Here is a 27796-nt window from a genome sequence, read left to right on the forward strand (position 1 = left end):
CGGTGAAAAATCCAGCCATGTCCATCTCTTCATTGTGCTATATAACTGATACTCTGTTTCACAGCCAATGTATCCCTGTAAACGTTTTCCCCATTGACAGCGTCTCCCAGGATCTTTTTTCAGAGTAACAGCCGTGTTAGTCTGTATTCGCAAAAAGAAAAGGAGTACTTGTGGCACCTTAGAGACTAACCAATTTATTTGAGCATAAGCTTTCGTGAGCTCCACTGAATCCATCTGATGAAGTGAGCTGTAGCTCACGAAAGCTCATGCTCAAATAAATTGGTTAGTCTCTAAGGTGCCACAAGTCCTCCTTTTCTTTTTCCCAGGATCTTATGAACCATTTATTGATTGGGGTTTTATTGGGTGATTTCCACTTATAAGTAATCACCCCTTGGTCTGAGAAAAGTGCTGAAGGGATGGAGCATCATCTCTGATCAGGGCTGGTCTTAGATATCTGCCTCCTGATTTATCAGGTCATTGAACAGCCTAGCCATACAAGAATGACATTTCTAATTTCTCCTCAACCCCTTCAGCAGATACCCTCTTCTGTAACACAACAGGGATAGTCTTCAGCTCTGAGTGAGCATAGTCTGTGTATCGATTACAGTTCCCCACAACACATGCTAAAGACAGCACACAGCATGAACACTAACAGTTACATGAGATTATAAGAGCCAGGCTGATAAAGGAATTACTGAGGCAACAATTCCTCACAATTTAAAGTCCTCATTAGGTACCCAGAACGGTGGAGTATTTGTGCCTTTTAGATGCGGTCAAGGGCAGTGCCCTGGATGATGCACTCATGCACCTAGATGAGGGCTTGCTGCAGGATATGGGGAACATGACCCACAGTTGGCTGCCCCTCCTTCCCTTCACTTCTGTGCATGGATTCACCCAAGGATGACTTAGGCTGGGGCTATCACACCAGCCAGGCTCAATCTTTGTTCATTTTTGGTTCCCATCTGTCTGAAAACAAAGGCATCATACCTGTCTGCTGTTGCAGAGTTGGCTTGTGTTGTTCCCATAGGTCTGTGCTGTGGGGCTGGACTTTGTTTGGCAGAGTTGGTTCCTGAAGGGGGGCCACGGTGTTCTAATAACGTCAAACAAAACAGAATTACAGCAGACCTCTAAAAATACACTGTGTGGTATGAGGGGAGTAAACAGCACAAGAGAGTTAATTGCTGTTCTGAGCATTTCTTACTCTTCTAGGTAAACAGCAGCTCTTGTTGTCAGGTGCCCAGAGTGAGAATGCAGGGTTTTTAATTTAAAATTTCAGGAGAAACAGAATTTCTGTTTCCCTTAGGATAAGCTACTGGGCAGATCTGTGCTGCATGACAGTCACATGCCAGGTTGATGCTGCGCTGAAGCGGAGATTTCTAGATTCAGTTCCATAAATCAGGGTATTTGGTGAAGTTCATCCTCCCCATGGAGGAACTTTCTGCTAACCTAAACTACTTTATTCTAGGAATGACAGCACATATTAAGATTTCGATTGTCTGTAACTTGGTAAAGGCAGGAGCAGTGTCAGAACTAGACAAATCCACAGGGCGGATCGTCCCTCCCCCCAAAAAAGTATTTGATAGTGATTTAACAAATCATCAGAAAGATCATCATGATGCCTCCCCCACCCCTACTCCAGCTCCACTGTGAACAGGTTTTGAGCCCAACCCAGCAGGGCTCTTGGAGGCACTACTGAGAGTCACATCTGCTAATCCATCATGGAGAAGATCTATCATAGGTAAACTCTCAGGGAAAGTTTACAAATGGTTCCTGAAACTGTATTAAAGGAGATATTTTAATCAGAACTGGAATATCGGAATGTTCTCCCTTTCTTCAAAGAGCCTTAACAGTCAATTTACCTATAATGACATTTTAACAAAATCCCTCTTAGCAGCCTTCACAAAGCGAACCTGTCTCTGACACAGAGAACACATTTACTGTATGTGTCTGATCAAATGACTTACAAAAACCTCACCATATTTTGAAATACCAAGTGACTGCCACTCAAAAAGCAGAGCAAACCATATTCCTCCAAAATGCACTCAGAAACCCGAAAGGGCAAGTTTTAGCCTGGAATGAACATTTATAGTTCAGTTGCAAACCCTGAAAATAAGGGTTTATAATGGAAAGTGTCACAGGCATTCCAGCTCACTGTTGCTAGGAGTGTGTTAGGTAAATGCATTTCAGGGTAATAACTGAAAAACACAAGTAATTATGCACATAGAAGTAAAGGAAAGCATATTACTGCTTCTCAGTACAGATTCTTAAATTAGATTGCAGCATTTCTCAGCTATACCAGACCCTGCAGAGTTCATCACAGGGCTGTCTGGCCTTATTGCTAGGACATGCCTTGAAGAGGTTTTCTTCCCTCCCAAGACAAACATCAACATTTATTCCTGGCATACGTTCAAAGGTTTAGTTAATAAGCACAGGTAAGAAAAAGGCCATCTGTCTGCATGAATTCTCAGCTCCTCCACTCATCCTGCTCTCCCATGTTTTTGGATAGTACATGACTAGGGGCTGTTATAAAATGTCTTCTGGAGCATGGAGCGGAATTCACTTATTCTAGAATTAGAGACACAATTGGGACAAAGGATGAAAAGTAAAGAATACACATTTGTGAAAGCTGGAGAGGAGTAGTGGAGGGATGAGAGTTGCATTGTAGCATTTTCACTGCCAATCTAAGAGGTCAGCACAGAAGATACATTGGGGAACAGCAAAGTCAGTCCGGGCTTGAGCACTATGGTGCTGAATAGCTTCCGGCTAAATGGGTATTTCTCTCTCCCCTCAGTGTTATTCACAATGCAACTAACTAGTGGCAGCAGTAGCCAGGCATCCAACCCTATAAAGCCCAACCTGCTTCCCAGAGTGTGTAACTGATTGAGAGGTCTGCATGATCTAATGTGTGCCCTGGCTTTCCCCAGGGTCTGACTGCTCTAAGGAGGATAGTACCTGCCGAGTATTTTGTGATCTGGAACTTGGTGCTTACTGCAGCTGTGCCATTAGCTGAACTACGTTCCCCAAACTTAAACCAGTGATTATTTTAGAAGCAGTAATTTACTCTTGTTTATGAGCAACATGGATTTCTGTAGTTCCTCCAAACATTACATAAATCTCCAAGCCACATGGCTTCTCCTGTTGGTCACTTTGGGCTGGTTTTATAATCGATTACTGACATTTTTTTCCCAATACTGATTCTCACTCAGGTCCATGTTTTATCTCTGAATTTTATCTGCAAATCCCATATGATTTAGGAATGGAGAAAAGCTAAGATCAGGGTTTCTACAGGGTGTGTGAAAAGGGGTGTTACATTCAGATATTAATGGCGGAGGCAATTTATCTCAGAGACGAGGTTGATTAAAAACTAGATAGAAATGGACTTAGCGGAACCTCAACTTAAACTCCAACTGCATTAAAGGCAGGGTGATTGCTTTGAGCTGTATCCCTGTGGCCTGAAATGAATTTGATCTGATAATCATGAAAGCGACACTGAAATATAATGGATTTTATAAATAAAAAGAGCCTCTCTGTTTCAAGCATTAATAAGCAGGTAAATTAAGTCTTTGATATTCTATATGAAAGGCCAAGATACCATGTTAAATATTTGCAATGAATGTGAAATGAGAAGGAATCATTTGTTGGCTTTATCCACATACTAGCTATAAGTATTTATTATTTAAGAGTGGAGAAACCCATCTTACTTGCAAAATAATTATAGCAACTTTAGTTTAACCTACAAGCAGCAATCCAGAAAAATGCAGTGGTAAGCAGGGCTGGAAAAAAGCTCTCTCTTCAAACGATTGGATTTTACACATTTATAGTGAACTATTTGTGTAGGGAACAATATAATATTAAGAGCAGAGTTGCATGGGAGCTTTCATTAGAAAATGCCATTTCTGAAGGTGGGACTTTGGCATCACAAATATTCATTTTGCTGCTTAGAGGATTTCATTGTTTTGTGCGCTGAATTTGCTAGCAACCTGAGAGGCTTTGCAGAAGAAACAGCGATCAGGATGCGAGTTTTCTCCAGATGTATCTTTAGAAGAACTAAGGGCCACAAAATGTTTCTATTGTGTCCTGGAAATGCAGCATCAGGCAAATCTGTGCATTTTCACAGAGCAAGAGGAAAACACTGAAAATGCCCAGCAGGGCAGGATGTCTAAGAACTGGATATTCGCTAGGCCTTAGGGTGCTTGACTTCTGTTTGGCAACAGGACCCCCGAGGCAGAGCTGACCCATGCTACTCGCAATGCCTTGTGGACGTGCATAGGCAATAGCACCGTAGGAACTTACCGATTAGTTCTGGGGCAGAGGCTCTCCTGACGGGAATTCCTGCTGCACAACGCTAGGATGCCAAGTAAGCTCAGAAAATTCAACTCTACTTTTCACTGACATCCCAGAGTGCAGTAATTTCTTCCCCCTTCTAAAACTTGAAGGATCAGATCTTTTTCACGCTAAGAAGTGCTAGAGCTGGATGGGGAATATTTCCTGTCAGGAGCAGTCTCTCTCTCCGATTTCTGTGGAGGGGTCTCCATACCACAGCACTGATTCTCATAATGCCTGAATCTTGTCTTTTCAATAAAACCATCTCTGCATGTGTCTCCCCTCCCCCACTCCTCTGCACTTGTGCCCAGCTTCCATCAAGCAAATGAAATGAGCTCCACAATCCGTCACTCACTAGGTAGATTATTTTCCTAAAACCTCCAACGTCTTTATACCACCTCCTTTTCAGCTTGTTAACTTAAGAAGATATAAAACCAGACTCTGGGGCTTTGTATCTATTTTATTACAGAAATACTTGGTGATCATGTGGCAGGACGCCGCACCCTGCAGGCTGTGCCACCATTAGTATCCGCACTGGGGAGAAATAAGCAGGCATTTTTCTTACCTTCCTCAGCAACGACAGTCAGGGTAACCATGTGGCCTGCATCTTTAATCAGCTGCACTATACTGTCATGGGAGAGCTCTATGATTGACTGCCCATTCACAGCTGAGATACGGTCTCCCACTTTCAGCTTCCCACACTGATCAGCTGGGCTCCCTTCAATAACACGCCCGATCTTGTGGGGAATCACTAGGGAACCAAGAAGAGGCATGTCAGCGTTTTCAGCATACACTGTACTTGTTAATAGGCAGCTGCTGTTCCTGTTCATTTATATGAAGCACTCCAAATGTAAACAATTGCTGTTACCTATCTCAAATAAATCAGAGTGGCTTTACCATGGAGTGCTTACAACTTGAGAGGAACTAGCTGTTTATTGTCACTCTGACCTGCACATTTGAATCTGGCTAACAATAGGCAGCAGGTGGGGTTGATATAGAGAATTCCACACACCCTGCAATACTGGCTGTCTGAGCCACGCAGGTTGAGTACTAAGAAGAAGTGGATCTTGTAGTGGTGTTTCATTTTGTTGGCAGCCAAGGTTCATTACCCTTAAATCAGAGCAAGCTAAAATCAAGAGCCTTAGCAAAAAAGGGCATCATATAATTTCACAGAGTTTTCTCTCCATTGCATACATGGAAGGAGGCACTATTGGAGCGAATGACAATAAATCAACCCTGCCACTTTGATGTGCAAGACAAATAGGGATGCATGTAAACAGAGAAACGGTCAGAGGAATGGGAAAAGACTACTTCCTCTGATTTGCTCTGTGTGGCTAAACCTATAACTAGATAAAATGGAGAGAAAATTGTAAAGCATCGTTGGTTCCACTTCCAAAGCGGTTACTTGGTGCACCAATCTGGCAGATTACAGGTAACACAACGTTACTTATGCATACTCTCCCTTAAACGAATCTTAAAGTTTGCCATTATGAAACACAGGTTATCAAGATAAATTTCCTACCATGCCTCCTTCAGTTTATAGCAGGTGTGAAATTATAGGCCATGTGGCTCTGCGATAACCTCCTGAAGGTGGCACCGCTGCCAGTAGCAACTTCCACCACTGCCTGGCTATCAATAGGCAACCAACAGTTAATGATTCCCCACTCATTGATTTGTCCGTCTGGTTTGTACAGGGTACAGTTTTTATACTAAAACAGAATAGGTCATAAGGGGTCGTGTACTGTTAAAATTTGAATTATAAGTTTTTCCATCTAAAACAAATTTTACTTGAGCCAATGAATTAAACAAAATAAATATATCAGCTTTGTGGCTTATTTGAGCTACGTCAGATGTGCTGAGCAGGATGTCAGTCTATACACAGGATATTTGGGCGTTACTGGAACGCGTTTTTTAGATTCTTCACAATGTGCGAGGTGCTGTGCAAACAGGAGAGAAGGTATGGTCCCTTATCATCTAAAAGGCACTCAGACATAAGGGAAGTAACAAAAGGTATTAGGCAACTGACCAGGTGTTTTAATATCAATGTGAAAAAAATTAGACAGAGAATTCCCCAAGTACTCAAACAAACATTGCCACGAAAGAGGGTATTTTAGAGGGATGTGAATGAGAAGGCAGTGGCCCTACAGAGCATCTCAAGAAAGGTAGTCCATCCATAAATACATGTATAATATATAATAAAATTAATATGGCTAATATAATGTTATAGCAAATAAAAAGTGGAAGTTAAATTGTGAAAGGAGTATGCATTTCTATGGAACACACTGTGTATACAGTGTGGAATACCACCCAGTTCTTATATAATGCCTTTGATTAGTAGAACCATAGGAGCTAGGCATCAAAGTGGCATGGATTAATAGGTTGCTGAAGCTGGTATCACTGGCAGAGTGGGGAAGAGGGCCACTATGAAAACAGAAAAGAGCAGATGAGTGGGAAAGGGCGAAACTTTACAGGCTCCTAAAGGTGACTATGGGAACCCTTCCAGCCCACTGGTACCAAGGAGCATTTGTCCTGTTCAGACGCCGCTGGAGTCTTGGCCTGACTGATCCTCCTCTTAGCCATGGGGTCAGTCTCGTTAGATATGACCAATGCGCCTCTTTCAGGAACTACACGTGGGACCAGGCAGTGGCACGGTATGGAGTTCCAGTCTGGGACACATGGGGATAGGCGTGTTCCATTTCCAATTCCCAGGTATCTCTCTGCTGTCGTATCGAGTGTGCAAAGTCAAAGGTCTGCAAACAGCTTTATGCTGCACACTGTCCTAAGAAACTTCCATCTCCACGGTCATTTTCCCTTCATTACAGCTTGCCAGACAGTTTTATACATAAAACAAGCCAACTATGACAGATCCACTGGAACAAAACAAACCCCACACAGCATGCAAAGCCAGCAGGGTGAAGGAAAAATATTAACCAGGCAAAGCCACTAAGAGCCTTCCCCTGGCACATGAGAGCTATTATTATGCCTAAACGAAAACCTTTAAAGGAAGCAGATCACATCTGCACAGAATGAATAAAATCTTATGCATCAGGATTCTCTGAGGCACTTTGTTCTGCCATATGCAAGAGGTTGGTTTCTTTCTTGCTTGCTTGCTTGCTTAGAAGTACTGAAGCATCCTTTGGAGGGAGGAATAGATACAAGGAGTTTGATGCAGCAATGGTAAATATAGGCGCACAGATTGCTTTTTGATCCTGTGATACAAGTACAAATACCTTGCAATACTAGGGAAGAAAAATAAAACATTCAGACTGCATTTACTTTACAATGTGGCTCATGACAGTGGTGCTGGGTGTAGTCAGACAGAATGCAAAGGTGAGCCAGAGAAGTAAAGGTTCTGGACAAAGGTTTTTCCTACTTCTGCATTTCTGGGCTTCATAGAATATCAGGGTTGGAAGGGACCTCAGGAGGTCATCTAGTCCAAACCCCCTGCTCAAAGCAGGACCAATCCCCAACTAAATCATCCCAGCCAGGGCTTTATCAAGCCTGACCTTAAAAATATCTAAGGAAGGAGATTCCACCACCTCCCTAGGTAACGCATTCCAGTGTTTCACCACCCTCCTGGTGAAAAAGTTTTTCCTAATATCAACCTAAACCTTCCCCACTGCAACTTGAGACCATTACTCCTCGTTCTGTCATCAGCTACCACTGAGAACAGTCTAGATCCATCCTCTTTGGAACCCCCCTTCAGGTAGTTGAAAGCAGCTATCAAATCCCCCCTCATTCTTCTCTTCCGCAGACTAAACAATCCCAGTTCCCTCAGCCTCTCCTCATAAGTCATGTGTTCCAGTCCCCTAATAATTTTTGTTGCCCTCCACTGGACTCTTTCCAATTTTTCCACATCAAGATGGATCTGCATCCATAACCCCTGGTGTTTTCCATATAGTAAGTTTTAACCAGCTCTCCAGATTAGCTTATCCAGGCTGCTCTCCTCACTCCACTCTTCTTAATACATTCCTTTAGGGGCCAGAGCAATGGGACTGGGAAAGAGAAGGGGAAGCGAAAAGTAAGGGAGAGGGAGAGTATTTTTAAGGGGCTCATTCATATTAGTCACTTTCCCCAGGCCGGACCAAGCAATGGGCTGGGTATAGGAGGGGGCAGAACTAAAAAGCCTCCAACGGGCAGAGGAAAGTTCCACTGGTAGCAAAATATGAGCATCCTTTTCTCAGAAATACAATACTTTTCTTCAGGCTTCTTTTTGGCAGAGATCAGCCAGTATCTCTACTTCCCAGCAGCTCCCACAGGCTCTGACAACTAGCAAGATCTGGAGTGATGCTAATGGAAAATTGTAGGTTGGTGGTGGTTGATCTGTAAGTCAATACAGCAAATTGCACTCAACAGCTCACGTGAGGCCAATGCACCAGTAGGGAGCAAACAGAAACCTCAGCTCATTGTGCTGCCTTAGCTCCGATACATTGGTGCCAGAGGAACTTCACGTTAAATCAAAGCCCATCTGTCAGCGTGCTGCCTTCCCACGCAACCAGAGCTGCCTTTGATTTACCTGGATCCCTGAAGGTGTAGCAAAGATGGCTCCCCTCTGTATGGATCCTTAAAGTCTCTCACGATGGCTCTTGGACCAGTGCTCACATTTCTACCTTAGACTGTCACCAAAGATCTTCACTGGTTCCAGCCATCCCTTTCACGGATGCTCTCCCCGTCATAACTGAAATTTCACCTGAAATCCCTTATGTGCACCCAAAGCCCAGTGGAGGGAGAAGGTCTCTGTCTTCTTCCTAACGTCTATTATTTCTCCCAAGCATGCTTCATTGAAAGGGAACGGATGGTGAATGGAGAGAGAGGGGTGCAGAATTATGTACTTAACATTATCATTTGGCATTTCAAACTATGACCGCAAATCTCCAAACACTTTCTGAAAGTCATCAGAAATCTGACCTTAATTTACCATTCAGGCTTGTAATTAATGAGCTAGCAAACACTTGTTACTTGCTATAAAGGAGCAGACATTGATGCCTCTCAATTTTTACCTCCATTTAAAGATTTAATTGTATTGTCTTTAATTTCTTCTCCCACTTTTAAGGCCTACATTTTTAATATAATTTATGTAAGAGTTATCTGAGAAGAGGAAAGCATCACAGGATTGTAGAGTTACAACTAACTGATGAATTATCTTGTGTAAAATATCCCAGTGGGTTCATTTTAAGTCATTAATAAATGATCTGGAAAAGGGGGTAAGCAGGAAGGTGGTCAAATTTGCAGATGATATAAAATTATTCAAGATAGTTAAGTCCAAAGCAGACTGTGAAGAGTTACAAAGGGATATCATTAAACTGAGTGACTGGGCAACAAAATGGCAGATGAAATTCAGTTTTGATAAGTGCGAAGTAAGGTTGTCAATTAATCGCAGTTAGCTCATGCGATTAACTAAAAACAATTAATTGCAATTAAAAATTTAATCTTGATTAATCACAGTTTTAATCACACTGTTAAACAAAATACCCATTGAAATTTACTAAATATTTTAGATGTTTTTCTACATTTTCAAATATATTGATTTTAATTACAACACAGAATACAAAGTGTACAGTGTTCACTTCATGTTACTTTTGATTACAAATATTTGCACTGTAAAAATGACAAAGAAATAGTATCTTTCAATTCACCTCATACAAGTACTGTAGTGCAATCTCCTTATCGTGAAAATGCAACTTACAAAAGTAGATTTTTTTTGGTTACGTAACTGCACTCAAAAACAACAATGTACAACTTTAGAGCCTACAAGTCCACTCAGTCCTACTTCTCGTTCAGCCAATCACTAAGAGAAACAAGCCTGTTTACATTTATGGGAGATAATGCCACTCCTTATTTACAATGTCACCTGAAAGTGAGAACAGTTGTTCGCAGGGCACTTTTGTAGCCAGCACTGCAAGGTATTTACGTGCCAGAGATGCTAAACATTGATGTGTCTCTTCATGCTTTGACCACCATTCCAGAGGACATGTCCATACTGATGATGCTTGTTTAAAAAAAAAAAAAAAAAGCATAATTAAATTTGTGACTGAACTCCTTGGAGGAGAATTGTATGCCTCCTGCTCCATGGTTTTACCTGCATTCTGCCATATATTTTGTGCTATGGTAGTCTCGGATGATGACCCAGCATATGTTGTTTGATTTAAGAACACTTTCACTGCAGATTTGACAAAACACAAAAAAGGTTCCAATATCAGATTTCTACAGACAGCTACAGCACTCAAGGTTTTAAGAATCTGAAGTGCCTTCCAAAATCTGAGAGGGATGAGGTGTGGAGCATGCTTTCAGAAGTCTTAAAAGAGCAACACTCTGACGCAGAAACTCCAGAACCTGAACCACCAAAAAAGAAAACCAATCTTCTGTTGGTGGCATCTGACTGAGATGATGAAAATGAACATGCGTTGTTCCGTACTGCTTTGGATTGTTATCGAGCAGAATCCGTCAGCATGGACGCATGTCCTCTGGAATGGTGGTTGAAGCATGAAGGGACATATGAATCTTTAGCGCATCCAGCTACAACAATGCCATGCAAACGCCTGTTCTCACTTTCAGGTGACTTTGTAAACAAGAAGAGGGCAGCATTATCTCCTGCAAATGTGAAAAAACTTGTTTGTCCGAGTGATTGGCTGAACAAGAAGTAAGGTTAAGTGGACTTGTAGGCTCTAGAGTTTTACATTGTTTTATTTTTGGATGCAGGTTTTTTTTACATAATTCTACATTTGTAAGTTTACTTTCATAATAAAGAGATTGCACTACAGTATTTGCATTAGGTGAATTGAAAAATATGGTCTTTTGTTTTTACAGTGCAAAGATTTGTAATAAAAATAAATAAGAAGTGAGTATTGTACACTTCTGATTTCAATGACAACACAGAATACATATATTCGAGCATGTAGAAAACATCCAAAAATATTTAAATAAATGGTATTCTATTATTAAGAGCGTGATTAATCGGGATTAATTTTTTTAATCGCTTGACAACCCTAGTGCAAAGTAATGTACATTGGAAAACATAATCCCAACTATATATACAAAACGATGGGAATCGTGGATAGTTTTCTGCAAATGGCTGCCCAGTGGGCAGCGGCAGTCAAAAAAGCTAAATGAATGTGAGGAACCATTGGAAAAGGAATAGAAAATATGACTGAAAATATCACAACGTCACTATGTAAATCCCTATTCACCCAGACCTTGAATACTGCATTCAGCTCTGGTCACTTCATCTCAAAGAGAGACAATTAGAATTGGAAAAAGTACAGAGAAGGGCAACAAAAATGATGAGAGGCATGGAACAGCTTCCAACACAGCAGAGATTAAAAAAACTGGGACTGTTCCGTTTAGAAAAAAGACGACTAAGGCGGGAAATGATATAGGTCCACGGAAACATGACTGGCATGGAGACAGTAAATAAGGAAGTGTTATTTACACCTTCTCATAAGACAAGAACTAGGGGTCACCAAATGAAATTAATAGGTAGCAGGTTTAAAATGAACAAAAGGAAGTCTTTCTTCACACAACGGACAGTCAACCTGTGGAATTCCTTGCCAGAGGGTGTTGTGAAGGCCAAGACTATAACAGGGTTCAGAAAAGAGCTAGATAAGTTCATGGAGGATAGGTCCATCAATGGCTATTAGCCAGCAACCCCATGCTCCAAACCTCTGATTGCCAGAAGCTGGGACTCAATGACAGGGCCGGGATCACTTGATGATTCCCTGTTCTGTTCATTCCCTCTGAAGCATCTGGCCTGGCAGGAAGACAGGATACTGGGCTAGATGGACCACTGGTCTGACCCAGTATGGCCATTCTTACGTGAGATGTTGCAAAGATGTTCCAGCATAATGCAATACACTGATATACCAATGTTTCTTATTTACAAGCATTAAAAACAGGCTGGGACTGCTACCTTAGCACTTCCAATGCTGAAATAGGGATCCAGTTATCTTCTGTTATTTCCCATAAAAACAAAACCACCCAACTACTTTCATTGCAGTTTCAACTTGATGAAAGAATTTCTGGATGGTATGCTGGCAAGAATGTTCTAATGATGCAGTACCAGGATTACACAGTACAATTCTGCTTACTTGTTAATAATCATTTTTCTAATGTCACCCAACTCTGACAAGGCAACAGAAAACCAGTCCAAAGAGTTAGTTTTTCATATCGCTAACACAGGTCACATAATCACAGCACAGCATCAGAGGGTGACAGCTCCTGTCCCAAGTGTTCCTATAGCAACTGGTTTTATAGAACAGAGGTCGGCACTTCTGGGGGCTGAGCTGGTACTGTAGTAATACTCCACGCCGCAGCAGCTCACTCTTTCACAACCTTCACTGATACTTGGCACTGTTTCGTTCTAAATTTCATTAAAAATATATTGTTTTAGCCAAGACTTCAAATCACTCAGTCAAAATATGTATCATGTAAACTCAACAAAATAATAAGACAATGCTTTTCTTTCAGAGTCACTGCTTTTGTCTGGTTTCAGAGCAGCCGCCGTGTTAGTCTGCATCTGCAGAAAGAACAGGAGGACGTGTGGCACCTCAGAGACTCACCCATTTATTTGAGCATCAGCTTTCCTGAGCTACAGCTCACTGCATCCTTCATTCATTTCGTGAGCTGTAGCTCACGAAAGCTCATGCTCAAATAAATGGGTGAGTCTCTGAGGTGCCACAAGTCCTCCTTTTCTTTTTGCTTTTGTCTGTATTTCTGCTTTTTCATAGTATAATAAACAGAGAAATAAGGCAGAGCAACATGTCAGTGTAAATAGTCTGGGCTGGAAGAACATCCCTTTACTCACACGCAAACATTCAAGTCATTATTACAGTAAGTGCTCTGGGATCATTAGGGCAGTTACTGGGAAACTGATTCACAGCAGGGGACAAAAGATTTCAGATCACTGGGGTACAGATACCCGAGTGTCCACATCTCAGGGAGAAAAAACAAGAAAGTAACTTGCTGTGCCCTGGGTAAATCCACTGAGCTGTCTGGCATCCCTTTTGTGTTACAAGGCTCAGCCTGGCTGTAAGCTCTTCATTCTCTATGAACTGAGAGAACCATACCCATCCCTCCAATTCTCACAAAGGGCAACAATGCCAGCCAACAGGCCTAGTTATAGATTGACCATACCTTTTCATTTTAAAACTGAACTACTCAAATCTTGGCCAAAAGTATCTGAGAAGAGTGTGGAAGCCATCTCATAAAAGTCAACAGTTTATGAAAGGTAGGCACATCTGTCTATGCAGAGGTGGTGTTAATAACTGCTACCTGGCAAGCTCTGGGAGTCTGGCACCCAGGATCACATTCAATACAAAATGTATTTGATTATAAAGAATGGGCACTTCTTTTAAATTACTCTAGTGCTAGGGGTCAGAAATCTTTCTGTTAATTAGGGAGAATTTCAGATGCCTCCCTCAAGCAGCTTGTCTCTTATCGCTACTTACAAGATACCTTCTTATTTTCACTTGGTCCACTCTGCTCTTTATCTTACAAACTGATCCATCTGCCAAATCCACAAGTTAGAACCCTAAGATACGCTAAATTGCTTAGGATAATATCTCTGGTTTGTAACATGTCACAAGGCAGATACAGAATGTTCTCCTGACTAATTCCTCCATTGCTTTCTTCGAAATACTGAGATCTGAGAAAGCCAGAGACCTGAGTAATAACCTACACCCCCTGAATGGATCTCACAGGTCTAAGTTTGTAAGTATACTTCTATTAGCAAGAGATTTATCCAGGCACTAACTACCCAATAGCTGATTTTATCTACTGGGCACTGCTGTACCGAGAGTGTAAAGAGTATGTGTGTGCATATTTGTTCTCTGCATCCAGTGATGTGGTGGTAAAAAAAAAGTGGGTAAACTAATCTAAACTAAGCTCCATATTCCCCAAATGAGAAGTGGGTAAACTCTGTTTACCTGCATTTACCCTTGACTACACCGGTGCATCCATTCCCACACTTATCACAGTCTGGGCACCTTACACATTCTGAAAGTCATCAAATCACAAGGATATGTTTCTCTCTCTTTTCCCCTGTACTGGTAAGGAGTGATTTCCCACCCCCACTTCAGTTGTTGCACATGCAAAAGTTTCTACAAAATGTACAAAGGAGAGAAACCATATTCCCTTTTGTGAGCGAGACAGACTTAGCCTTTAGCCACTGAAGTTGTGAACAGCACGACGAGTGAAACAGATCACAGCACAGAAGGTGGTTGGACATGGAAAACAAACACCATCCTATGAAAGAAGAATCTCCTAGGAGTCCTCAGCCCTGAATGCCATTGGCAATAACTGCTTAACTATGAGTTAAACCAATTAATCTCCTCCAGTCAGGCATCAGTGGAGTAGGTGGCACCAACACACAGGAGTCAGCCCTTACCGCCAGGAGGAGGTTTGCTTTTTGTGGTGAGGATGACAAACCCAAATCCTTCATTCTCTTTCCGCTGTAGCAGGACATCATAGGCCTCTGGGGACTGTCTGCTTGTGACCTCTACCCGGTTCAGCCGGGGAGATCCATTTTGAGTGGAAATGGGCAGCTGCGACTCCTCCTCTTCTGGCTGTTTCTCGACTACAAACACCACAAAAATAAAGTATAAGGTAGAATCAGTAAGAGTGCTGTGGAGCTGGATAACTACAAGGATAAACATGATCAGATCACTAACAAAATGGAGAAGCACTTCCCCTCCCCACGGGGGTTTATTAAGAAGGCAACTGAAACCAGATGGAATCAGAATACGGGGTAGAACCATTTACACTTCGGGCTGAAGTTGCTACAGAGGTTTAAGAATGTGTAATAGGAGAGTTTAATGTTTGCAATACACACTTATAACTCAGAAGGGAACAGTCTGGGTGTACAGCAGCTCAGAGGTCGTGCTCAGTTGCTGATGCCCTTAATAACGCTAGCCTAACCTTGGTTGTCCCTTTAGTGACTCTTTTTGGCAGCACTATTTTCCTGTACAGTTTAAGCACAAGATCAAGAGCAGAAACCCACTTTAAAACTGGGACTATTGCCATTTTCACTGCAGAGAACCAACGGCCTATTTCAAAACGTGTACCAATATTTTAAAGGGTAATTCAAATGTTGAAGCCCAGCCTCTTCGATGGAAAACTAACAAAATCCCAGTCTTGAAGCATTGCCTGTGAGGACCATGCCACATCAGGAAATTCAGAGGAAAATAAAGCTGTAAAATGAAGGGATTTTTCTTTCTTTCTTTTTAAATTAAATAAAGGAGAAATAAACAGAGACCAGAGGCAGAGGCGGCCCTGATGCAGACGAAGCCACGTAAGCTTTTCAAGATCTCTGAATCAGACCCTCTCTTTCAGGAACACGTTACACTGTCAGAATTCACCAGGGAGGCAATGCAACTTGAGATGCAAAGGCAGAAAATTGCTTTTTCTCCGATTAATCTTTTCTGAGCCTTTAGATGGCCTCTTTTTGTGCTCGGCTCAATCTGCTCTCCTTGCACCGTGCTACGACAGGCTGGCAGTAGCCACCAGTTATAGCACCAATATAATACACCTGTAGTTACTAGGCGGATAATACCTAATTTAATACAGTATGCATTTTCACCTTGAACAAAAACTGAGCAAGACAGACTCATGAAGGGCTGCAATCTACATGCAAATACAGTGTGACTGGAGACCCTGCCCCCTCCTGGTTTGTCTGGTTTCTGTGTGGCACCTGGGAGAAACACCATGACAATATTAACTCACTAACACCCCTGTGCAGTAGGTAGATATCACACCCATTTTACAGACAGTGACACAGACGTCACTTGATTTGTCAAAGAATGCACAGTGTGTCAGTGACAGGCCTGGAATTAGAATTTAGGACTTTCTAGGCTCACAAACTCATACTTAGCCCATTAGGCCATGCTGCCCCCATTTGGATGACAGTGAAAGGGAAGATGTTATGAAAATCATACACTTCTATTTTTTCACAGTTTATAAGGAATGTTTCTAGTTATCTTGACTGAAAGAGCCATGAAAGGCAGTGGGGTTTACTAATGAGAACAGGGGACTGCAAGCCAGGACTCCTGGGTTCTGTTCTCAGGTTGATCACTGATGTGGTCAGTGACATCTGAGCCACGACAACCCTTCTGTACCTCAGTTTCCATATCTGTACATTCCATTGCCACTGAACTGTCTACAGAACACTTCTCTGACTATAAAATTAATTTCTGCATTGAATTAAATAATACACTTAAGCCTGCTGCACAAATTCTAACAAAACTCAGAATGTAGTGTGTTGTAATGCAGAAAGAAAGTTTGTATCACTGCCCAGAGTACGTAGAGCCATGAGTGGCTTTAATAATGAATGCTTGTAAAGTACTTTCAGATCCTCCAATGAAAAGCACTATAGAACAAGAGAGCATCACTATTGCAGTGCTTTCCAGAGTCTCAGCGCGAACGGATGCTCCCTTTTTTATCCCATTCTCTTCCCTCCAAGAACATCTGCTTGATACAAATTTGTTTTACCCCATTCATCCAGAAGTGGAGGTGACACCCTGAGTTTCCATCATTCCTGATGTACTAGTTGTTCTCTCATGGTACAGCTTTATGTCACCTGATTATGGCCGTGGAAACATGCTTTTACACTGAGTCCAGGAACAAGAGTGCCAATGGCCATGCTACCAGACTCCGGCAAACCTAGCGGGACTGGGTTTAGTCTGGACACCTGGCACATACCGCCAAAGATGATCTTCCTCCGGACAGTGAGCAGCACCTGGCCATTCCGCGCAGCACTGGTCATTAAGTCCAGGACCTGTTTGTGTGATTTCCCTTTGACAGAGATGCCGTCAATGCACATTAGCTCATCGGCAGCTCGGAGTCGGCCGTCTTTCTCTGCTGCTCCCAGTGGGATGATGGCCCCAATATATATCTGTCAACAAAGTATCATCATTGGTCTTGGGGTGTAGAACACACAGAATGTGTCATGCTTGAATCTCCAGATAAAGAGGGACTTTTTGCAGGCTTTCCTTTAAAAAAATGTATTTCCCCCTCCTAAATCTAGCAGAAACTCACGCTACAGAAGCAATACTAGACCGACCTCATTTGCAGGTGTAGAAATGAGCACACTGTGACAGTCCCAGCTTCCTGACATTCAAACTTAATGCTCATCTTATTTTAAGGTTTATTTTTATTACTGCCTTGCATTATTCATGAATGCCTATCAGCTGAACGGTCACCACCTCATGAGTAGGTTAAGCTCTGTATTTGTACACTCACCTGTTTGTCTTGCTGTTTTAGTGTATGTGTGTGTTATTTATGTATTTGTTCTGTGCATCAAAAATTATTGAAAAGAAATGCCTGTGTCATTCAATCAACACAACAAAGACACACTATCATTACTGAGACCTGCTAGGTGACTCCAGTGTAGAATTTAAAGTTCAGCAAAGAGCCTAAGAACACAGCTCCTCAGAAATTGCAACACTCAAAATCTGCAATGTGCAAGTATTGGTGATCACAGGATGAATTTAAACAGCTGCAGCCCTCACACCCCTTTGGCCTGCACCTTTCCTCCCAAGCAAACACCAGCTAAATGATAGAGACAGGAGCACAAAACACGTAGTAGTTTTAGATGCTAGAAAAAAGTTCAGTTTAAAGTGAAAGATTAAAAACAATTATGTCCAGCAGGTGTCCAGCGTTAAGCAGCAGAGAGCAGGTTCATTCCAAAACCCATCTTCACATTGCACTCAGGGCATTGCTATACTCTTACCAACACAGCTAGTCACTATAGCAACAAAACAGTAGAATACAATAAAAAAAAACCTAAAATTGCGTATTATTTCCTCTAGAAAAAGCACTCTGTTCTTCCTTTCCTTTAAATGCACGTCAGAAAACAAACTGGCATTGGATCTCAGATGTGAATGGAGAATGCATTTTAATTACATATGAAAGGACATGCTACCGATCAGTGTCTGTATCCCAAAAGCTTTAGCACCTTTGAAGGTTGGCAGGACAGGAGCAGTCACTGCCATATGGTCAGGGACAGAGTTCTACTTTTCTTGGTGAAGATGTGCTTTGGCAAGTGAGAAACAGGGCAGGATTTCCTAAAGCCAGGAATAGCATGAATAGGAACTCCAGGAATTTCCGTTCATGTCTTTGCCAATCTGCCTCCATCCTCCTCTCTGAAGCAGACACTGCCACCTGAGTCAAATTGTATGACAGCTCTCGAGAGCAAAGCCAAAAAACTTCACTAATTGGTGACCTAAAACCATATCTGATGTCCAATCTCCAAAAGAAGAGAAAGACTTACAAAAACTATTTTAAAAAAAGATTATAATTTTCTCCTTGCTTTGTTCCCTTCTGCAGCATAATAATGCAACAAGACAGTAACAAATCTGGGGGTGATTTTTTTGGGGTAGCCAGAAAGCCTTCTCCACTTGCTTATTTCCCAGTTAAACTGACATGCATGTTGTACTGAGCATTACCAGTGTGCATTGGTGCCAAGTCCATTAATAAGATTAGGTGCTATAATGTGCAAAGGTTTGGTGCCAACCCCATCTTTGAGAGCATTCTCAGGATAGAACAATTATGGTGTAAAGGCTTGATGGAGAACTGCTGCTGCCAAGAAAGATTCTAGACAAACAGAAAGTGACTGAGAGCCTGGGGGGGACTGAAATCAACCATGAAGAGGAAAGGGAAGAAAGGTAACAAACCATTTTATCTTCTTCCATTGGATTTTAATGGGACTGGAGTTAAATCACTATTTAGCCGGAACAGTTTCTTTTTTTTAAAATCTGGTCTAACACAACACATCAAAAAGCTTCACACTCAACTTGTTTCATTAACTACTGCTGTAGGTCCTCACTGCAGTCACTCATGGGCATTCTGTTGAGAACCAGGCCACATTCAGATGTCACTGGACAGACGCAGTGCATGTTTGCTCTACCAGGATGAACATGGGCAAGTTAAGTGCCAAACATGCAGATAAGGGTTCTTCCCCCAGATCTAATCTAAACCATAACTTTTTAATGTGCCTGTCACTGAGGCCCGTCTCTCGCCATCAAGTCACAAGTGTTGCTATGGAGGAGTATCCCAGTGATGCTTGCAGAAATCCAAAAATTGCTGACTTTGGTAAAGGACTCAGCTGATCACTTAATAAAAGATAGCTAAACCAGCCTGCCCAGTTTCTTTACTCTTTTTACCCTGTTGAAGCTTTAGCTCAACATCTGACTGCTGAAATATTTCTGTTCAAGTTCCTTCACTGCTAGAACATGGGGCTATCTCCCTCTGTAGGAATTTGGGGTACTGTATTTCTCTCCTTCCATGTGACAAATTGACCTTAGCTGCCACCTCAATTTGTGGAAGACCACTCCCAAGGTGATGAGCTCCCCACTCACCCCAAACTCTGTAAATTTGTCCCAGGTCATGTTTGAATACTGAGCGACAGTAGGGACTTCACAGCTTTCATGGCAAGGGACCAAATGGAATTTTGCCCCAAGTTTCCCCTACCAAGTAAAGGTCCCTTGGGCTCAACTGAATAAGTCACATTTGTAGCTCCTCCCATAACACCATGCCTCATTTTCCCAGTTTGTCGGTTGGTGTGAACTTGTACTATGAACACTATTTCTCTAAAGCTTAAAGACACCGCCAAATGTCTTTGCGCCTTCCATTCTTGATTATCTACCACCCACTTGCAACCAAATTTGCAGCAACTTAGCTCTGATAGCATTTTGAGTAAGCCAACCTGAACCAGGAATGAAGCAGTATAAAAAACATACTGAATCTGTTTAAGGTGAATCTGATATCAACATACAGTATAGCTGTTTATTTGAAGATGGAAATAAAGCTTATCCACTTAACACAACATGGGGAAAAAATTAAAATGATCATGTGAAGGAGACATTGCAAGGAGCTACAGCAGAAGCTCCCAAAGTCCAGGTAACAGATAACTTAATTCACTTACTGACTGGTCCGGTCCATCCCCTCCGAGCACACGGAAGCCAAACCCCGACTCCTGTTTTCGCAGGAAAACATCCAAATCTTTTGTGTTTGGAGCTAGTTAAGACAAATATGAAACGTGCATGATAAGTTACATTTGATTATTGGAAAGAAGATTAAAACGTGTTTACATCTTTCTTTAATCAACACAGTTGTGCAACCAGTTCTAAGCTTGTAGTTTTCCATTGACAAAACAGAGTGGTCAGATTGTTTTAGTAAGAAATTTCACCAATTCCTCAACCTCCTAGCATGTGGAGTGATGAGTATGTCCAGAAACAGCTGCAGATGTCTGTCACTCTAACACCATTTCACAGGGACCAAAACACCTCCTACCATTATGTTTTTATAGGTTGAGATTAAGATGCAGTCTATAATTGCTACAAATAGGGCCAATTTCACAACACTGAAAACAATCATGAGCCAAATCAGCAGGGAGGAAGAATTTAACCAGAAAAGTGAATGGTAATTGGGAATCATTTAAGAACACCTTATTGAGGAAGAAGGCCATGCTGGTTAAAAAGCTAACCTTGTTTAGAGGGGAAATGAAGGCAGTTATAAAAAATAAAATATATAAAAAATGGAAGAAAGGGGAAGTTGATAATAATGAATATAAATCAGAAGTTAGGAACTGTAGAAAACTGACAAGTGAGGCAAAAGGACACAAGGATCTATGGCCAGCAGAATAAGAGTAAAAGATAAGAAGAAGGAGTTTTTAAAATGCATTAGGAACAAAAATAATCCTGACAATGGTATTGGTCCAGTACTAGATGCAAACTGCAGAATTATCAAAAATAATGCAGAAAAGGCAGAAGTGTTCAGTACATTGTTCTGTATCTGGGGAAAAAACAGATTATACAGACTCATCTTATGGTGGTAACACTTTCCATTCCACTAGTATCTCTGGAGGATGTCAAACAGAAGCTGCAGAAGTAAGACATTTTTAAATCAGCAGGTCTAGATTACTTGAAACCGAGAGTTTTAAAAGAGCTTGCTATGAGCTTGCTGAACCGTTAATGCTGATTTTCAATAAGGCTTGGAGCACAGGGGAAGTTTCTGAGGACTACAAATAAGCTAATATTGTGCCAATTTTTAAAAGGGGATGACTCTGATAGTTATGGACCGGTGCGCCGGGCATTGATCCCTGGCAAGACAATGGAGTGGCTGATCCTGGATTTGATTAATGAAGAATTAAACGAGGGTAATATGATTAATGAAATTAACATGGCACACTTTAAATGGATTAAAAACTGGCTGACAGGTCTCAAAATGTAACTGTAAATGGGGAATCATTATTGAGTGGGTGTGCTTCCAGTGAGATTCCGTAGGTATTGGTTCTTGGGTCTATGCTATTTCACATTTTTATCAATGACTTCAAAGAAAATATAAAATCATCACCGATAAAGTTTGCAGATGATGTAAATGTTGGGAGAATGGTAAATAATGAAGAGGACAGGTCACTGATTTACATCAATCTGGATTGCTTGGTGAATTGGGTGCAAACAATATATGCATTAGTACAGCTAAATGTAAACGTGTACATGTCGGAACAAAGAATGTAGGCCATACTTCCAGGATGGGGGACTTTAACCCGGGAAGCAGTGACTCTAAAAAAATATTTGGGGGTTGTGGCAGATAATCAGCTGAACATGAGCTCCCAGTGTGACGCTGTAGTCAAAAGGGCTAATGCGATTCTGGGATACATAAACAGGAGAATCTTGAGTAGGGGAGACAGCCTACCTTCATATCTGGCATTCATGCAACCACTGCTGGTACGCTGTGTCAAACTCTGGTGCCCACAATTCAGGAACAATGTTGATAAATTGGAGAGGGGTCAGAGAAGAGCCATGAGAATGGTTGAAGGATTAGAAAAACTGCCTTACAGTGATAGACTCAAAGAGCTCAATCTATTTAGTCTACCAAAAGAGAACGTTAAGGGGTGACTTAAGTATAGTTGGTAAGTGTCTACATGGGAAACAGATATTTAATAGGTTTCAGAGTAGCAGCCAGGTTAGTCTGTATTTGGAAAAAGAAAAGGAGTACTTGTGGCATCTTAGAGACTAACAAATTTATTTGAGCATAAGCTTTCGTGAGCTACAGCTCACTTCATCGGATGCATTCAGTGGAAAATACAGTGGGGAGATTTATATACATAGAGAACATGAAACAATGGGTGTTACCATACACACTGTAACCAGAGTGATCACTTAAGGTGAGCTATTACCAGCAGGAGAGGGGTGGGGAGAGGCGAGGGGAACCTTTTGTAGTGATAATCAAGGTGGACCATTTCCAGCAGTTGACAAGAACGTCTAAGGAACAGTGGGGGGTGGGGTGGGGGAATAAACATGGGGAAATAGTTTTACTTTGTGTAATGACCCATCCACTCCCAGTCTCTATTCAAGCCTAAGTTAATTGTATCCAGTTTGCAAATTACTTCCAATTCAGCAGTCTCTCGTTGGAGTCTGTTCTTGAAGTTTTTTTCTTGAAGAATTGCAACTTTTAGGTCTGTAATGAAGTGACCAAAGAGACTGAAGTGTTCTCCAACTGGTTTTTGAATGTTATAATTCTTGACATCTGATTTGTGTCCATCTATTCTTTTACTTAGACACGGTCCAGTCTGGCCAATATACATGGCAGAGGGGCATTGCTGGCACATGATGGCATGTATCACATTGGTAGATGTGCAGGTGAACGACCTTCTGATAGTGTGGCTGATGTGATTAGGCCCTGTGATGGTGTCCCCTGAATAGATATGTGGACACAGTTGGCAACGGGCTTTGTTGCAAGGATAGGTTCCTGGATTAGTGGTTCTGTTGTGTGGTTGCTGGTGAGTATTTGCTTCAGGTTGGGGGGCTGTCTGTAAGCAAGGCCTGGCCTGTCTCCCAAGATCTGTGAGAGTGATGGGTCATCCTTCAGGATAGGTTGTAGATCCTTAATGATGCGTTGGAGAGGTTTTAGTTGGGGGCTGAAGGTGACGGCTAGTGGCGTTCTGTTATTTTCTTTGTTGGGCCTGTCCTGTAGTAGGAGACTTCTGGGAACTCTTCTGGCTCTGTCAATCTGTTTCTTCACTTCAGCAGGTGGGTATTGTAGTTGTAAGAATGCTTGATAGAGATCTTGTAGCTGTTTGTCTCTGTCTGAGGGGTTGGAGGAAATGCGGTTGTATCGTAGAGCTTGGCTGTAGACAATGGATCATGTGGTGTGGTCTGGATGAAAGCTGGAGGCATGTAGGTAGGAATAGCGGTCAGTAGGTTTCCGGTATAGGGTGGTGTTTATGTGACCATCGCTTATTAGCACCATAGTATCCAGGAAGTGGATCTCTTGTGTGGATTGGTCCAGGCTGAGATTGATGGTGGGATGGAAATTATTGAAATCATGGTAGAATTCCTCAAGGGCTTCTTTTCCATGGGTCCAGATGATGAAGCTGTCAGCAACATAGCGCAAGTAGAGTAGGGGCATTAGGGGACGAGAGCTGAGGAAGCATTGATCTAAGTCAGCCATAAAAATGTTGGCATACTGTGGGGCCACGCTGGTACCCATAGCAGTGCCTCTGATTTGAAGGTATACATTGTCCCCAAATGTGAAATAGTTATGGGTGAGGACAAAGGCACAAAGTTCAGCCACCAGGTTTGCCGTGACATTATTGGGGATACTGTTCCTGAGGGCTTGTAGTCTCCCCCCCACACTGTTCCTCAGACATTCTTGTCAACTGCTGGAAATGGCCCACCTTGATTATCACTACAAAAGGTTCCCCCCGCCCTCCTGCTGGTAATAGCTCACCTTAAGTGATCACCCTCCTTACAGTGTGTATGGTAACACCCATTGTTTCATGTTCTCTATGTATATAAATCTCCCCACTGTATTTTCCACTGCATGCATCCGATGAAGTGAGCTGTAGCTCACGAAAGCTTATGCTCAAATAAATTTGTTAGTCTCTAAGGTGCCACAAGTCCTCCTTTTCTTTTTTAGATATTTAATAATGAGCTCTTCAGTCTAGTACAGAAAGGCATAACATGATCCAATGGCTAGAAGTTGATGCGAGACAAATTCAGACTAGAAATAAGGTGTAAAACTGTTAATGGTGAGAGTAATTAGTGATTGGAACAACTTACCAAGGGTCGGGGTGGATTCTTCGTAACTGAAAATTGTTAAATCATGATTGGATATTTTTCTACAAGATCTGCTCTAGGAATTATTTTAGAAAATTTCTATGACCGGTGTTATAGAGGAGGTCAGACTAGGGTCACAATCATCCCTTCTGGCTTTGGAATCCATCAATCCATCTAGAGTTCATCTCAGACAGGACCATATTTGACAAACAATTGAACTATCTAGTTTACTTCAGCTGCTTAGAATTAGAACATCTTCGAATTTGGCAAGAACTCCTCAAAAACATTACAAGATATGGTGCAGCAATATACTGTGAGTTCCACCTCTCATCATTTCAAATTCACCAAGATATAACTTCATATATGACTTGATATACAAATTTCCTATCCTACTTTCCAATCAAGTCTTACTAACTAACCCTCAATATGTTAAATTGTGCATTTGCCTCCACTTTGTTTAGTTTAACTCTTGTTTTTGCTCTTCTCTATGGCTGCTGCTGTCTGTGGTTCAATTGTTAAACAGGACACTTTTTCTGAGTAACTAGAAAATGTCGTTTCATTGTGTCGCAGCGGCATATGAGCCCGTCTGTAGCCGAAGTAAATTCAAATTTCAATGAAGCATTTCTTAAGAAATGTCTTACAAGGTATCTTTGCAGGGCTGGTACTATCCAATTCTCAAAGCTCATGTTTGCAAAATTAGAAAAAAGTGCTGATAGGGAAAATGGAAATTAAATGTTGAAGACAGTTTTCTAATATTAATTAGGTCAACATCAGAGAACCTGACTGCTGATTTCCTATTTCATGTATGAAACTTATTGCTGGGTAATAAGTGTTACGGAGGGAAAATGTTAAGGTTAATTTTCTCTCAAGTCAGATGTACTGAAAAGAAGCAGCAGCTTATTGCGGTACCAGATTAAGATAAAGTACAGATGTGCCATACTCCATGCCCTGGCTTAGGAAAATGAACTTGTGTTTGTTTTTCCTGGGCCTCCAAAGTTACCGCTTTATCCAGAACTAACCTTTTAGACAAACAACACAAATCTAATTAAGAGCATATTTATAGCATTTCAGTTAAGTGCTATATAATGAAATGTATGGTTGAAACACTGCACTGGGGAGAAAGTTTGTTTACAGTGGGAAATTCACAGGCAACAAGCCGTTTGTGACCTTGGTGACACTGCTATGCTTCATTTGTAGTTATATAACAGTTTATTTTCATGTTGCAGCCCATCTGCTGACACCGTATCCCCCTTATTTACTATAAAACATATTCTTGATTGGTCATTTATGGGGGTACTTTAATCCCTACCAGCTCACCCAGGAGTGTATTTTATATGGCATGTTTGGCATGCCAAATGGCTTTGGTTTATCCATTGTATACTATTACATTTAAAATCATAGCTAGGCAGCAGTTCTGTATCTGCACCTGTTCTCATACACCATTTGTAAATCTTTGCTAGTAAACAGACTGTGTTATACACACAAAACAGACAGACTGCTGAGCTGTGATTTCCAATGGAATCATTAGCTAGGATATAATCACACAAACTACTATGGTCATTTTACTTCCTCATAGTCTTTCTAAATATGCCCTGAGGAGCACCAAGTTTAAAGACTTGTGTTTACAAGTGGACACACATGAAGGAAATGCAGAACACATCCTGCTGTGCTACAGCACATTCCCAGCATAAGAGGTCTGTGTACTTACGCTTGTCTTCAAATACTGTCTTAGACTTCAGATAGACTTCTGAAGGGTCGAGTTTTGGAGAGCCTGACCTCACAGCAGCAGGTGGGAATGGCATAGGCTGTGGAATGGAATCACTGATAGCTTCTAAGCTTCCTGAATTCTCTTGCTTATCTGTTTTCTGAAACAAAAAAAGCAGAGTAAGAAAAGTATGTTAAGTTCAAAATTATCAATAAACAGGTGAGAAAAAACAGTAAACTTGTAATGCATGGCATGCAACTGCATAATCTACTCCAATTCAGTCCAGCTTCTCCCTGTAAGATAGGGGTTTCCGATCCTACTGGGAGTATGCTTCTGTTCAGCCTGTTCAAAACTTGAAAAAACGACAACTCTTCTACTGGAGAATGGGCCTGGAAACAAAGTGTTTGAAGTGGCTCATGCCCAGAGTGTGAGCAAGTGTATGTAATTTCCCATATACACTGCCCATATTGTAACTCCTCTTGTGTCCAGTGCTATTTGGTACACACAACTGAAAAGAACTCAACATACACAGAGTATAAGGCTTTTATTTTTCTCCCTTTACTTGGTAATAAGGTTGTGGATCTCAGAGATCATCTTTTAGGCTGACATTTCCCAAACTCTGGTCTGCATAACACTGCAGGTGGGCTGCAGAGAGCTCGCTGGTCACAAGGTGCTGGTTCTCCAAATTCCAAACTGCCAAATTGCATCAGAAAGCTAAAAATACATTAAGTTCTTCTCCAATGTCAGTTTTCCTTGTAAGTATTTGCTGCATTTATCATAGGAATATTAAGCAACCATGAACTGTAGAAGAGGTAACTATGCAATTGTGAACGGGAAAGGTGGTGAACACAAGCCACTATTAAAATGCATTCCATGCTATGAAAAAGTTTGAGTCCATGGTCTACATTGCCCCAGTCAGTCAGTTTAAATTACACTAACTACAAACTTCATTAAGTGGTCCTTGAACATAACAGCTGATTGATTGCTTTCAGAGTGAAATGCAGGGAGATATGTCTATAAAAAGAGAATCTTCTTCCGGAGAGTCACTGAACTATGTTAATTTCATTTGTTCCATCTGAAGGTGGAAAACATCATCAAGGATTCTCTTCTAGGTTAATTTGGCTGCTACAACTGAAAATAATTTGAGTATCTATCTTGAAATCTTGCCCCGTCACGGAGGTGCTGATCTCTGAAAAGTGTACAGATGGACATCATAGAGATAAGGAGTTCTGCAGCTACTTAACTTCTGCAAGATAATGGCAACTGAACACTTTCTACACTAACTCATTCAAACTAGAAAGTAAGGGATTAGTGCACGTGAAAAAGCATGAACTCTCTCAACCATTTCCTCCAGTGATCAGTGTCAGGTTTTCAAAAGAAGTGGATCTGTTTAGCACGTCTAACTTTTGTAATGAATTGGAATTCACCAAACTGTAGTAGTCGAACAAACCCACTGAGTGGTAGATAGAGGCACTTCTTCTGAACATCTGAGCTACGAAGCTGCAGTAGAGAAAACAAATATCCACCTGTGTTCTAAAATCTGAATCCTAAAAGAACCCTGAGATACAGCAGGAAACCAAGGGATAAGTTTAAGGTTGATTTTCTGATGTCTTATTACTTGTCCTTAATGGTCTCTGCTAAATCAGTGCTCCCAGTTTCATCCATTTGCTGCACCCTGGAAGTTTTTAAATCTAGAGCCCTGTTCTAGTTTCTATGC

At 41.5% G+C, this 27796-nt stretch overlaps 1 protein-coding gene across 8 annotated transcripts in view; it reads right to left on the bottom strand.

Annotated features, from left to right (window-relative positions):
• MAGI3 (membrane associated guanylate kinase, WW and PDZ domain containing 3) overlaps positions 1–27796 on the bottom strand; it is a 211910-nt gene that overhangs the window by 17119 nt on the left and 166995 nt on the right. For all 8 annotated transcript variants that reach the window (XM_073319477.2, XM_073319471.2, XM_073319470.2 and 5 more), the window contains 6 exons: positions 26083–26239; positions 20237–20328; positions 17014–17206; positions 14705–14893; positions 4889–5074; positions 988–1090 (listed from right to left, as the gene is read on the bottom strand). In XM_073319477.2, coding sequence (XP_073175578.1) covers positions 988–1090; positions 4889–5074; positions 14705–14893; positions 17014–17206; positions 20237–20328; positions 26083–26239 — 920 coding nt within the window. The remainder of the gene's footprint in view (positions 1–987; positions 1091–4888; positions 5075–14704; positions 14894–17013; positions 17207–20236; positions 20329–26082; positions 26240–27796) is intronic.

The sequence above is a fragment of the Lepidochelys kempii genome, chromosome 21 (assembly GCF_965140285.1).
Source record: "Lepidochelys kempii isolate rLepKem1 chromosome 21, rLepKem1.hap1, whole genome shotgun sequence".
NCBI lineage: Eukaryota > Metazoa > Chordata > Testudines > Cheloniidae > Lepidochelys > Lepidochelys kempii.